At 41.1% G+C, this 13674-nt stretch overlaps 1 protein-coding gene across 1 annotated transcript in view; it reads left to right on the top strand.

The window, feature by feature from the left end:
- The window catches only part of nol4la (nucleolar protein 4-like a), a 35747-nt gene extending 22334 nt beyond the window's left edge, over positions 1 to 13413 (top strand). The window contains exons 4-11 of the mRNA XM_012875462.3: positions 923 to 1032; positions 3963 to 4104; positions 5588 to 5880; positions 5967 to 6152; positions 8101 to 8289; positions 8398 to 8517; positions 10400 to 10589; positions 12576 to 13413. Coding sequence (XP_012730916.1) covers positions 923 to 1032; positions 3963 to 4104; positions 5588 to 5880; positions 5967 to 6152; positions 8101 to 8289; positions 8398 to 8517; positions 10400 to 10589; positions 12576 to 12793 — 1448 coding nt within the window. The 3' untranslated portion in view covers positions 12794 to 13413. The remainder of the gene's footprint in view (positions 1 to 922; positions 1033 to 3962; positions 4105 to 5587; positions 5881 to 5966; positions 6153 to 8100; positions 8290 to 8397; positions 8518 to 10399; positions 10590 to 12575) is intronic.
- The last annotated feature ends 261 nt before the right edge of the window (positions 13414 to 13674 follow it).

The following is a 13674-nucleotide window of genomic DNA, read 5'->3' as shown; positions in this document are numbered from 1 at the left end:
TGTCATTTTCTATGATTCTACTTGTTGCAACATTTGATCTAAGAAAAAGTTATAGTTTCATTACTTTTGTTCAGGATTATTTCACAAAACCAAAACAATCTTTGTGTCTTGAGTTGTTAACACAAACAAGAAATCTGACTTTGGTTGTACACAGTCACGCGGGCCTGGAGACATTAAGTGAACTCTAGAAGAGGTTAAAAAAGAACAATTATGTAGGTTAGACAAGTCCAAAAATGCTTATTTTTGCTTCACGGCAGTGTAGCTGACTTCTCTGGCTGCTAAGTGTTCATCACAGTGACAGCCTGGTATCTTCAAATAGCGCTCTGTAGCACCGACCCAAAGTAAAAGTCTAGTTTGTGCCCTGATGTGTGGATTCTGCGGAGGCGTTAACAGCCCATTTCCTGATGCTACACCTTTGTGTGTCTTTGGTGCAGGGAAGCTCGGTCCCAGTGATCGTCTCTGTAGGCCTTGTCCTGTCCGGACAAGTGATGGATGAGTATAGCATAGACTGAATAATCGCAGTGTCGAAGATTACAAGCGACACTTCTTAAGTTTACCGCAGAAAGCATAATCTCTCAGAGTCTATGTGTGAGGACCATTAGGTCCCGAGAAAGAGTGGATCCTGGGAACCGAACGTGATCCAGAGCAGAGACAGTGTTGTTAAGGAGGGCGAGGAGAGGAAATGTGGGGCGTTATCAGCAGCTAAATAAACTAATTCGCTATAAAAGAAAATAGTTGATTAAAGAAACTCCACAGGAACTGATCCCAGATGTACAGTATAATAAAACAGCAAAGCGTTTTGTGTTCCTGCATTATTTTTTTTTCTGTTAATGTAAAAAAAACAAAAAAAAAAACATGTGGCACCTTCTGTATTCATGACAGATGTCATTCTTTGTGCATTTTTTCTGCTTTTCCTTGTTAGAAAATGACCGACCCACCTCCCTGGTCCCCGACCTCATTGACTACAACATGCCTCTCACTGCCACCTACCTGAAGCAGATGAAGCTGCAGTGCATGACAGCCACCGAGCGGGTGAGTGCATCTCTCTCTGCCACGATGTCTCTCATTCAAGCCGCTCTCATTAGACAACATGCCACTGTGCAGCAACGTTTATATCCATACAATCTTAGGTTTATTGCCCTTTAGAGCTGCGGGAAGCAAAGATGCTCTGTGCAGGTGAATCAGAGCCTCCCTCCTCTCCAATTTTAGATTCAACATTAAAAAAGGAGAGTAGTCCTCCTGCTGGGAGGAGGAGCGATGTGTGAGTAGAGGATTTAGGAAAGCTTTTATGAGAGTGACGTCACGTGTTTAAGACCCCTCCCACGTGTCGCCTCTGTGACAGAAACACTCAAGAACTGCTCCCACTGAAGTGCAGGGAAGCAGCACTTGGTCATGATGATGTAGGCCTCAGTCTCGAACAATTAGGATTATACAGCCAGGACGAGCCAGACTGTGGTCCGTGGGTGAGTACAGAGGAGCAAATTCCCATCACCAGCTCAGTTTTTAATAGGACAGTTTTTAATAATTAACCTTGCAGGGTGGCATGTCAGCATTGCTGGAGACTTGGAGGGATGGATTCACCTTCTGTGCTGCTGCAGTTTATGTTTAAAGGAAGCGGCCGGCTCAGAACGCCGCAGCTTTTTGTTGGAAAGGCAGCCTTACAAGTACATGTGTGCAGCCGGTTAGGATTTCACACGTGAGCTGTCCGTGTGTTGCTTCTCTTATATTTATATATATTTTTTTAACAAACGAAGCTCAGATGTGATGTTTGTGGAATACTTGATTAGTAAAAAAAGAATTAAAAGTGATAAACAGCTCTGAAATCAAAGCATTGCATTTATTTTCTTTCTAAAAAAAAAAAAAACACCCAAAAGATATATTTTTATGCTGCACACAATAAAGACTGAGAAGCCAGAAGCAAAGTAGAGTGAAATTCTGGTTACACAACTTAACTTAAACAAAATATCCTCATGCTAGGCAGTTTATTTTCCTCTTTAGTTGAAATATCTGTGATATATGTGCGTAGGATGCTATGATCGTAACTCTTCCTACTGCATCAGTTGTATATTCTTCTAAATCCTAGATGTTGATGTTATGTGGAATCGTTGTGATTAGAGACTCTCCTTAATCCTGCATGGCTCACTTGGTGCCTAATAGAGCCGTCAGTGAGCATTCCTGTCCTCCACAAACCCTCTTACAGCGGGATGGACTCGTATTCCCAGGGGTTTGGGCCTATTTGTCTGTTCGTGTGAGGGGAATGAGACAACAACGCGTATTTCTGCTTCCTCCCAGTCACACACACAATGGTAGCCGAGCTCCCTCCGAGCGAGACGCCAGCTGACACATGACGCAGTAAATGCGGGTCATTTGTAAGCAAACTGGCCTGTTTCCCTGTGTTGAAGCATTTGTTTTTTGGTCCGTTTTTGCAGGTCCAAAGGTCGGGTCAGGCTTTGGGTTGTTTTCAGGATTATTTAGCCGGACTTTTCCAATCCTTACCCCAGTGGTGTACTCGTGTTTTTTTGTTACGCTACAACAAGCATCTTCAGGGTCCATGCGTAACGGAGTTAAAAATAGCAGTGCTCTAAGAAACAAAGTTAACAGAGAGACTCCGGCTGCCCCCCTTTATTCTCCTGCTGTGCCTAGCAACAAAACGGTAAATTTCTATTTTCTGATCCTGAATTAACTGAACTGAAGTATTTTCTCTTGCTATAATTGCCAGGATGGGGGTTTCTAGAGCAATATTTTTTTAGTAAAACAGGGTAATAGAAGGGGACTAAGAGGCTTTTATATCAGACCATTTATCGGCACAAAAGCTTTCAGACCACTCAGACCAATCAAGGCATTGTCTAAGCAAATGATTTCTTAACATGAAAACCTTCTGATCTGCTCTGATAAAAGTTCATTTCTAGCCATATTTGCAATAACTCACAAACAATATTGATTACACTTTTCCACATTTTACCATCTTAGAACCACAAACTTCGACGTATTTTATTGGGATTGTATGCTCGAACACAAAGTAGAGCAAAATCAAGAAGGGAAATTCAACATTTTCAATGTATTTTACGTATAAAAATCCCCCTTCTTCTTCTTTCATGCTAATTACCGTACATTAACAGGTAGGTTTTGACATTAGCATGTACACATTGATGGGTGGTTGGTTTAAAACTTCCCCTGGCAGATTGCTCCGTGTTGTTCAGAAGAAAATGTACAACAACTTTTAAATACTTGAGAGTTGTTTACATTTAAAAAAAAGCCATCAATATTAAAACACCTCACCTGATGCATGGGGTTATGGATTTTAGATACCAGGCAATGTTTGCACAACAGGCTTTTATTACAAAAAAACTCAGCTCTCTCTCCCAGGGCCTTTCTAAAGTCTGGCAAGAAGATAGTAATTGTTGAAAGCTGTCCCCTCTGCAGTTTGCTGCAAGCCTTGCTGCAGAAATGTTTAAAAATGAGTTATTGGCAGATAAGAACAATACAGAATTTTTGGGCGTTCATGTCAAATGCTTTGTTTGGTTAAAATGACGTCCCGACAGCAAAACATGCCGGTTCTCCTCTCTGAGAGGAAAGCTAGTTAGAGATGAAGAGAGGATGTTTGGAGCTGATTTCAGGGCAATGCTGGAAGAACAGCTGTTGGAGTCAGAGCTCCAATAGTTTAAGATTAAAACACATCCAGGTCTGACCTGAGGTCCTAGTCCAAGTTCAAACCTGAGTATTTATGGTAACTCAAAAATTAATGCCCACAGTCACTCTCCATTCAGTCTGACTAAGCTTGAGATATTTGCAAAGAAGAACGTGGCTGGAAAAAAAACACCAGGCATTGAGACAAAATAGGAATAACACCAAAAGATATAAAGGATTTTACAAGGCACTATATCAGTCAACTCGCTTTGCTCATTCATCTTGATTTTTGTTTCTGAGTCTTAATTACGTTCTGTTACATAATGATCCCTCAGGATGACAGTTCGGTGAGCAGCGAGGACATGAACCACGCTGAGCCCACTTGGGTCGCAGCGGAGCAGCCAGCAGTGCCTGAACCGAGTTCACCCAATGGAGAGCGGGTCAGCAACCCGGCCGCCATTGTGAAAGAGGAGGATGGTAAGACTGCCGGTTTAAAAAACTATTTCGAGATTCATTTTAAAGTTTCTACTCTTCTCTTTTTTAAGATTGAGTCTATGCTTGTTTTATTTACCATCTATGACATGACAGCAAAAGAGAGCAGTACAGTCCTTTTAGGCAGAATCTCTACAACTCCCATAGTTTTGATTATTTCTGCTTTACATAAATGCTGTATTCAATGTGTAAAAAGTTTATGATCTATGATCTTTGTAAGACTTGCATTTCGTAAACATTTAATTTCAACGTCATGTTTCATGACAAAGGTCAACAGAGCCACAAAAAATCCCTATACATTTTGTTTTATCTCCATTACTAAATACAGAAAATATTATTGGTTTTAACATGCCTGTGCAGATTCTCATTTATCTGGGTCATGGCAACAGCAAACACGATTAAATCAGAGGCAACCGGACTTTCGGTTTTAACTCTAACTTTTAATTTTAAGAAATCTGGGGCCCAAATATGGAACCCTGTGGAACACCACTTTTTTTTTTTTTTAGCATATCATTTATTATGAATTTGGATTGGATTAATTTAATTTTTAAAAAAATAGTAAAACCTTTATAGCCAATTAGTTGCAACACGTTTAAACAAAATTAATATTGTTAACTGTTTTGAAGGGCATCAAATTGTCAAATCTGTAAAATCCATTTGTAAATAAATAGCGAAATGCCTGGCTAAATTCTGCCTGTCAGTTAGTTGATCATATAAAAATATATTAATAGTTTTTTTTTCTGACCCCACATTTACAGTTAGCAAGAAAGCAATATTATTTTTAAGTAACTTAGAAAATAGGTCTAAAGACTAGAATTTATGAAAATGTATTTAACTTTTTCTATTCATATTTCCTATTGTTTCTGCTTGTTTACACTCGGTCTGATATAAAAAGGATGTGTACAGTACAGATTGTACAGACTGGTGTTGTGCAGGAAACAGCTTGCCTGTTTCTTAGTGGACTAATCCAGATAAATCCACTTGTACAGTGGGTGCAGCCTGCTTCCACTGTGCACCCCTTGCTTTCAGGGTGCAGGGCTTTAGGAAGTGGGGCAAAGGCCAGATTAGACAAGATTTGGAATGGGGGTAAATTGTTTTACAGGATGATGAATGTGCTTTGTTGTTTCATACGTGTGCAACATGCAGATATCATTTCAGTGAAATAAGCTAATTTAGTTTATTTAAAAGCTTTAATTCCTGCATTGAAGGAACTCAAGGCTCTCCTCTCCCCATCAGTTTCTGGATCTCCTCATTCCTCCATTTGCTGGAGAAACCTCCAAACATTAACTCTGTTGACTTTAACTTTTATTTATCCTGACAGCTGACACTAATGCACACGTCCCTTGCCCCAGTCGTAACCCCCACCCCCCCCTCCCCGTGCATTTTGTAGTAAACAAAGCTGAATTAATACTAAAGGATGTCAAAGCGTTTTCAAAGCTCATCGGTGCGTCTTCGCCCTCTCTGCCAGATGATGACTCCTCGGAGAGCAGCAGCGCCAACGGGCTGCCGGCCCTGACCTCCCCGGAGGTGCTGGCTGTGGGTGCAAACCCCCCAGATGGCGGGGCTTCCTACGGGGAGGTGGCAGAGAACGGGCTGAGTGCTCCCCTGGACTTTAGCACCACCTCGTCCTCATCCTCCTCGGAGGATCAGCAGCCGGTGAATCTGAGCGACAGATTGCTGCCGGCTGGGAGCTCGCCGCCCAACGGCTACACCGCAGACCCCAACAAGAAGTACCCCATCAAAACAGAGTTCTCCAGCAAGGTCAGGAGAGAATAGAGGTTCTCGCTGACTGATCTTGTTCGTTTGCTTGTAATCTGCGATAACGGCCCCCTTGTGTTTGCCTCCAGTCTCCTCCTTACAGCTCAGGGAGTTACGAGTTGGTGAAAACAGAACTGAGTATGAGCGCTGAGGACTTGACCTCTGGACGGGCACAGATAATCGACGACGACGACGACGATCACGACGACCATGATGACAACGACAAGATCAACGATGCTGAGGGGATGGACCCTGAGAGGCTCAAAGCCTTCAATGTGAGTACCCAATCAAACTATCGCTGCCAAACATGTAAGAGAGCAGTCAACTATCATGCCGCCTCAAATGGTAAATCATGCAACATTGTGGGGAGCCATGGTTTAGAGCAGGGGCCTGCAACCTTTACAGTATAAAGAGCCATTTTGCCTACAGTCACTTGAATTAAACTCGTTCAGAGCCGCAAATGTTGCCTGGCCTTTTGAAAAAAGACAAGTTATAATTTGTGATAAAGATCTACTGTAGGAAATATGTTGTCATTGTTAAAGAAACACCCTTTTATGTCTATTTTGAGGTTTAAAAAAAGAGGATGGTAGGATGTTGATATTTGTGGATAATGATGTAAGAAAAGAATCATAGTTTCCCGCATAATGAAAAAATATTGCTTTAACATTGAATATTACTGGCACTTTTAGCATCATTCTGTTGTGAAAATTAAAAGCAATTATTCCAAGAAAAACCTGCTAAAACCTGCATTATTTATCATTATTACATTTAAATACCATAATAAAAGTATAATTTGTAGCCAAAGTTATCAAGAGCCACTGTGGAAGGTCCAAAGAGCCACTTGCGGCTCCAGAGCCACATGTTTGCAGACCCCTGGTCTAGAGGTTAGGGAGCATGGTGCTTGCGTCTAGGAGAGGCTGCAAGATTCTGGGCTTGAATCCAACAGACTGCTGCTCTGGGTTCTTGAGCGAGAGCCTTAGCCCCAGAATGCTTCCCGGGCGCTGCTCCCTAAGGGATGGGGTAAATGCAGAGGACGAATTTCATCGGAACGTATCGTGCAATGACAAATAAAGATTATTATTGAAGCACTAATTATTCTTCTCTAATATCCATCAACTTTATGATTTTTGGCTTAAGAACAGAACGAAATTGGACTGTCGGCTCATTTCTCAGTTCTGTCAAAGCGTCAATCTTAGCAAAACAGCTGTAGTTCCAGTCTGACTCCAGTCGATCACTCGCTGAAAGAGTGTTGGTTCTAGCTAAGTTCTTCGATTTTATGGTTGTTTCATACTTTGGATTTAGAACTAGGAGATAAGGAGGTAAATCAAAACCAAAGTCTTGTAGGAGTTTCCAAAAAAAAAATAAAAAAAAAAAATAGATGAGCAAACTAAACCTTACTATACTAACCAAAAGCAAGGTTGGTCACTTCTGGTCCTCACCCCAATGAGCAAGGTCCTCTGCTGTTTCTGATTATTTTTGTTTCTCTTTTGGAGTCAGAACTCAAAACTGTTTTCAGATTCAAGGTTTAGCTATAGCACAACTACTGCTGGATTATTCTAAAGCCTTTGTATTTATAAATCAGCAACACATGTTGATTTAAACAAGACTTTTGTGCACTTTGACATATATTGAAGCCATCCAGACATGACATTTCTGAGCTGTTGTTACGGTAACAACAATATTTTTCCTTGAAGATTCAGGATACCCACTGTGTGAATAAGAGCTTGTGGTTGCTAAATCAAAAGAGGTCCAAGAATTATCTCTTTAAAGGGACTTGGTAAAAAGCAGTCGATGCCGTTGAATGTTCAGATATTAGTGTTCATGCACCTTATAATGAAATGTATTTTTACCTTGGGCTGATATTGTACTTGCTAACACAAAGATGAGAAAAAATACATCCCAAACAGCTCTGCTTGCTTTGTGTGAATTGCTATCTGAGCACACACAAGCCTCAGAAAAACCAATATAACAGTAGCGTGGCAGAAATGCAAATGTGAGGGAATAAGCAAACACTAGAGATTTTATCCACTGACTTTATTTTTATTCCTGCACCCCCCCTTTCCTCCAATTCTCCTTTTTCACTCCCCCATCATCCCCGCCTCCTCTTTTCTCTCTTTTGTTTCAACTCGCACCCATGATTCGACCCTGCTCCCCCTCTCGCTCCATTCTTTCTGCTCTACATCCCCTCTCTCTCCCCTCCCCCTCGCCTATGGTGTCTGTCAGATGTTTGTGCGTCTGTTTGTGGATGAGAATCTGGACCGCATGGTGCCCATCTCCAAGCAGCCCAAGGAGAAGATCCAGGCCATCATCGAGTCCTGCAGCCGCCAGTTCCCGGAGTTCCAGGAGCGTTCTCGCAAGCGCATCCGTACCTACCTCAAATCCTGCCGCCGCATGAAAAAAGGCGGTTTTGAGGTAAAAAAAAAAGCAAAACAAACAAAGTTCACTACCCAGTTGAACTGTTTTCCATCTGATGTCCATCCTCAAAATGTGTGTACATAATGCCGCTGACCCTGTCGGCAGATCCGGCCAACGCCCCCTCACCTCACCTCTGCCATGGCTGAGAACATCCTCGCTGCCGCCTGCGAGAGTGAAACCCGAAACGCTGCCAAGAGGATGCGGCTCGATGTCTACCAACCGACGGTAAATGTCTTGGCAGGCGGTGTGTCTGAATCCGCCCAGGACGGATTCAGAAGAACCCACAATCTTTTACGTCTCACTTCCCAGAAAAAAATAAAAATGAAAAATACACAAAACAAACTGCGTATATACACCGATGAGGCATAACATTATGACCACTTGTGAGTGAAGTAAACAGGATGTTTTTTCTCTTTAATTCAATTCAATTCAATTAAATATCATTTGTATAGCGCCAATTCATGATACATGTCATCTCAACGCACTTTCCAAAGTCAAATTCAATCAGATTATAGATTGGATCAGATTAAACATATTGGTCAAAACCTTTCCTATCTAAGGAAACCAGTAGATTGCATCAAGTCTTGACAAGCAGCATTCACTCCTCATGAAAGAGTGTAGAGCCACAGGGAGTGTCGTCTGTATTGTTGATGGTTTTACAGCAATCCCTCATACTGAGCATGCATGAAGCGACAGTGGAAAGAAAAACTCCCCTTTAACGGGAAGGAAAACCTCCAGTAGAACCAGAACCAGTGTGAACGGTAATCTGCCTCGACCGACTGGTTGTTACAGAAGACAGAGCAGAGACACAACAAGAGAGGCAAAAAAGCACAGAAGCACACATTGATCTAGTAATCTGTTCTACATTAGATGGTAATAGCGGGTGATCTGTCTTCTCTGGATGATGTCACAGTTAACAGAACGCCAGACCATGTGTGCCTGCTGTGAAGAAAAAAAGAGAGAGAACAAAAAGTTAAAAGCTGAAATGACAACAAGCAATGCAAATTGGAGAACAGTAGGAGAACTCAGCAGAGAGAGAAATAGACCCTGATGTTCTCCAGTAGCCTAAGCCTATAGCAGCATAACTATAGAGGTAGCTCAGGGTAACATGAGCCACTCTAACTATAAGCTTTGTTAAAAAGGAAATTTTTAGGCCTAGTCTTAAAAGTAGACAGGGTGTCTGCCTCACGGACCATCTTTATGATAGCACCTGTTGTTGAGCAGAATATATATATACCAGGCAGTTTGTCAAAAGAAAGCATTTTTGTTGAATTGCGCAAGTTTGACATAGGCCTAGCTGTGATTGCTGACAACTGGATCAGAATATCTCCAACACTGGAGCCATTATACGGTGGCCCGTATATCGATAGTGGGCTGAGGAAACAACAAACGGTGCCAAGGGTGGTTAATCGCTGCTTGTGGGGAGTAAAGGTCGGCCCGTGTGTTCCAATCCAAAAGAGCAGCGACTGTAGCTCAGATTGTTGAAGAAGTTAATGCTTGTTCTGACAGGTGACAGAAAACACAGTCCATCGCACAGGTTTTCGTAATGGACCAAAAGCACCAACAATGTAGAAGGGAAAATTTGAACACAAGGCAGTGGAAAAAACTCGTCTGATGAATCCCATTTAGTGAAATATTGTATTGCACATGCCTTGCTTAACTGCAAAGCACAGGGCACCAGGATGCGCTAAGGGCAGAAGGGAAGCCGGCGGAGGCAGTGTGATGCGTTGTTTCTTTGATACATACCCGATCTCTGAGCATTGTTACAACACAGGCTATGAACTACATTTCATTGATATGCTATTCTCTTATGGCTTTGACGTCTTTCGGCAGGATAATGTGGCCTGTCACAAAGAGAAAATGGTTCATAAATGATTTGAGGAGCAGGAACAATGTGTTTAAGGTGTTGAATCAGCCTCAGAAATGCCTGATCTAAAGGCAAAAAAGTCCCTACTTTCCAAACCTCCAGGATCTGCTGCTAACACCTTCCGTAGCACAGTGGAGGTCATGCCTCAGTCGGCCTTTCCAATTGGCAGGTGGACATAATGTTATGCTTAATCTCTGTATATTGTTCTACCCAAACTGAAAACATATGTATGTCTCCCAGGATGAGTCCGCCTCCGTTGAAAAACCCATAACAAGGGATCCAGCTCCTGTGGCGCCATCAGGGTTCACTATTGCCAGCGCAGCTTTTGCCCAAGACCAACTTTACACCAACGGAGGCCTCAACTACAACCTGCGGGGATACGGGACAGTTGGCAGCACCCAGCAGAGCTCCGCTGCGGCACAAACCAACGGTGAGTTCAGGTCAACGAGGCAAACAAGAACAAACGGGAAGTTTACATGAAAACTAGAAGTTGTTGTAAAAGTGAATCTTTCTGCACAGTTTTATACAGGAGACATGACATTAAAAAACACCTTTTGATTCCTAGACCAAAAGGAAAATTATGAGCTCAAAACTGAGCAGAACTAACAGAATTAACCGGAACAAAGCTGACAGGAAACAGGAAATCACACAGCAAATAACTTTAAATGTACAAAAAACACTACAATAAACTAGGAAACAAAACACCAAATAACGAACTAGTAGGGAAAACACTTAATGTAACAAGGACAGAGAAATTAACTGATATAGCAAAACCCAAATGGCAATGTGAACAACTGAGTATGGCAAGACCTATTAGAATATAATAATAATAATAATAATAATAATAATAATAATAATAATAATAATAATAATAATAATAATAATTAGCAAGGAAATGCTGAAAACATAAAAAAAAAAAAAAAAAAAAAACTTGGAGATTGTGAAGTCATCAGTGTTTCTAATCAAGTATGACTGAGATACTCTGTAGCTCTGAAGAGGGATTAATTTTCTCATTATTTAACAAAAGTCTCTTTATGGTATATAAGGAACTTTTAAGGTTCTCCCCAACTTTATGGGACGAGGGTTGAACAGAAAATCCCAATATTAAGGAGGGGGGGGGGGGTTATAGAAATACACTCCCTTCAGAACTTTTATAATGGCACCTTTAATTGTTACGTGGAACACCTTCTTAATGATTTAAAAAACAGTACATTTCTGCTTACTTATATGTGTGTTAATTATGGCTCTATACATTCCAAGATAAATGTATCAATGTGAAGGAAAAAAAGTTTACGGAATAAAAGCAGAATGAGTCAAAACGTTACCCTAGAATTAATTGTTTTTATTATCAGTGTGGGACCAGTGGAACATAAATGTTATTCCCTGTTTAGAATTTGTCCAATCTGTATGGAATAAATTATTATACAACTCTACAGTTAGAAGTAAACATGTGAAAAAGTTTTTTTTTTTTTTGTATAAAAAGGAGCAAGTAAGGTTCTCTAAGGGTGGGTCTTTTGCCTTGCTGCCATTTCCCATCTTTAGATCAACATGCATCTGCCTTAGTTTAACGACTTGTTCTCTGGTTACTACCATTTAGAAAAGTGGTGCAAATAAATGTTTCTCTCTGTCACGTCAGGTTTGCAGCCCTGTAGTAACAGGACATCATTGGTTATGAATTAAAATGTGGGAAATGTGAAAAAATAGTAGTGTTCACACTCACTGCATCTTTATTCTCTATCCTGTTATCTAAAAGTTCCATCCATCGATCTGTCCGTCCGTCCTTTATAATTCATAAATCTTTCATTCCTTTATAGTTTATAAGTGGTCTAAAAAGGACTGTTAAGTTTCAGTCTGAAAAATAGCAGAATTATGACATGAAAATTTGGATTATTTCGTGACATTATAGTTCATCTCATCTGAGTAAAAATACTCAAACTAAAGTTTAGATTGTTTGGAAACTTATTTAAAGACTTAATATGCTTGGATACATTACTCTCTGAACATCTAACATTCAGATTTTCGGAGACACTGAAATTTGGGTTTCTCTAGCTGTAACATTAAATCATGGGACCAGCTAAAACAGGGCTTGCTACAAAAACAGTAAGTTATGGCCACCACATCAATAACAAAGACTGATGCATTCACAGTTTTCCAGCATACAGGCATTCGCAACCTCCACAAGGAGGGTTATTCAAGAAAATATCACTACTAAAGAAGATTTCCATGCTTACTAATGGAAAGTTTGGTGGAAGGAAAAAGTAGAAAAGCAACCTTGAGACAAGAATTTAAGATTTTCGACAGCTATCATCCAACTTCACAGAGATAAATGCTTAAAATTTAAAACATGTTTGGCAGACATCCTTTCTGGGTATTGAGTAAACCGAAAGTTCAATAATCGTCCCTGTTACGTCCGCAGGTCCCACAGATCTGAGCATGAAGTCCGTCGGCCCAAACTCCTCCTCCTCCACCTCCAACAGTCACGGTCAGGGAGGCGGTGGCGGCGGAGCCTCCGCCCAGCTCAGCCCTCCGGAGGTGACGGCGGTGAGGCAGCTCATCGCTGGGTACCGGGAGTCTGCGGCCTTCCTGCTCCGCTCTGCAGATGAGCTGGAAAACCTGATCCTGCAGCAGAACTGAGTCCAAGCCAAACCGTGCCAACACCCTTTCCCCCCCCTCAGCCTGTCCTTCTCTGTCGCTCCGTGTCTCACACATTCTGGCAGACTTTCAGACACAAAGACACGATCCTACACGAGTGATACTTCAGTGCATAGTGGGTCATGTAGGTATGGTACCTTCGCTTGTTCCCACGAGGTTATCTTATGTCGGACTGGCCGAAACATATCACGGGCTGAAACATGATGATTTATGCATTTGGTTGACCTTAGTGCCCTGCTTTGTGTAGCCATTCATCTCATCAACTCCATTACACCAGTGGAACCTCCATTTGTCTCAGGAAGCGATGATCAGTCACAAAAAAAAAGAAAAAAAAAAACTTTGCTGTGTATTGATACACAGACTGAGGTGTTGAATTAGTTTAACCCCAATAGCAACAAATTAGTGAATCAGCAACATCCTTTTTATTTTCCTGGTTTTAAACCGGTGGTAAATATGTGTGAAGTGGCGTGGTTTAATTGGGTTGTCTGAATCGAGTAATTTTTTAAGTCCATGAAGGAATTGCTGCTAAAAGAAGTGGCACCCTGTTAACCTCAAAAGCTGCTGAGCTACATGTAAGCCAAAAAAAAAAAAAAAGTAAAAGAGAGAAGGAAACAACATAAAGACAGTGACAAAAAATCTGACAGATTTGTAAGAATGTCTTTATCTAGGTGGACTTTATTTTCATTTATTCTTTTGGTGTAAAACTCTTTATGGCAGGCTGTTTATTGTCATTAAATAGAAGGAGAAGAAATATTAGGAATTGTGGGTATGCAAATTTACGGGAGAAATACATCTCAATGGATTAGAATGTAACTGAAAGGATACATTTTTTCAGTAATTCAGTTCAAAGTGAAACTCATATA

The sequence above is a fragment of the Fundulus heteroclitus genome, chromosome 1 (assembly GCF_011125445.2).
Source record: "Fundulus heteroclitus isolate FHET01 chromosome 1, MU-UCD_Fhet_4.1, whole genome shotgun sequence".
Lineage (NCBI taxonomy): Eukaryota > Metazoa > Chordata > Actinopteri > Cyprinodontiformes > Fundulidae > Fundulus > Fundulus heteroclitus.
The sequence above is the reverse complement of the archived record's forward strand: the minus strand, read 5'-3'. Positions and strand labels throughout refer to the sequence as shown.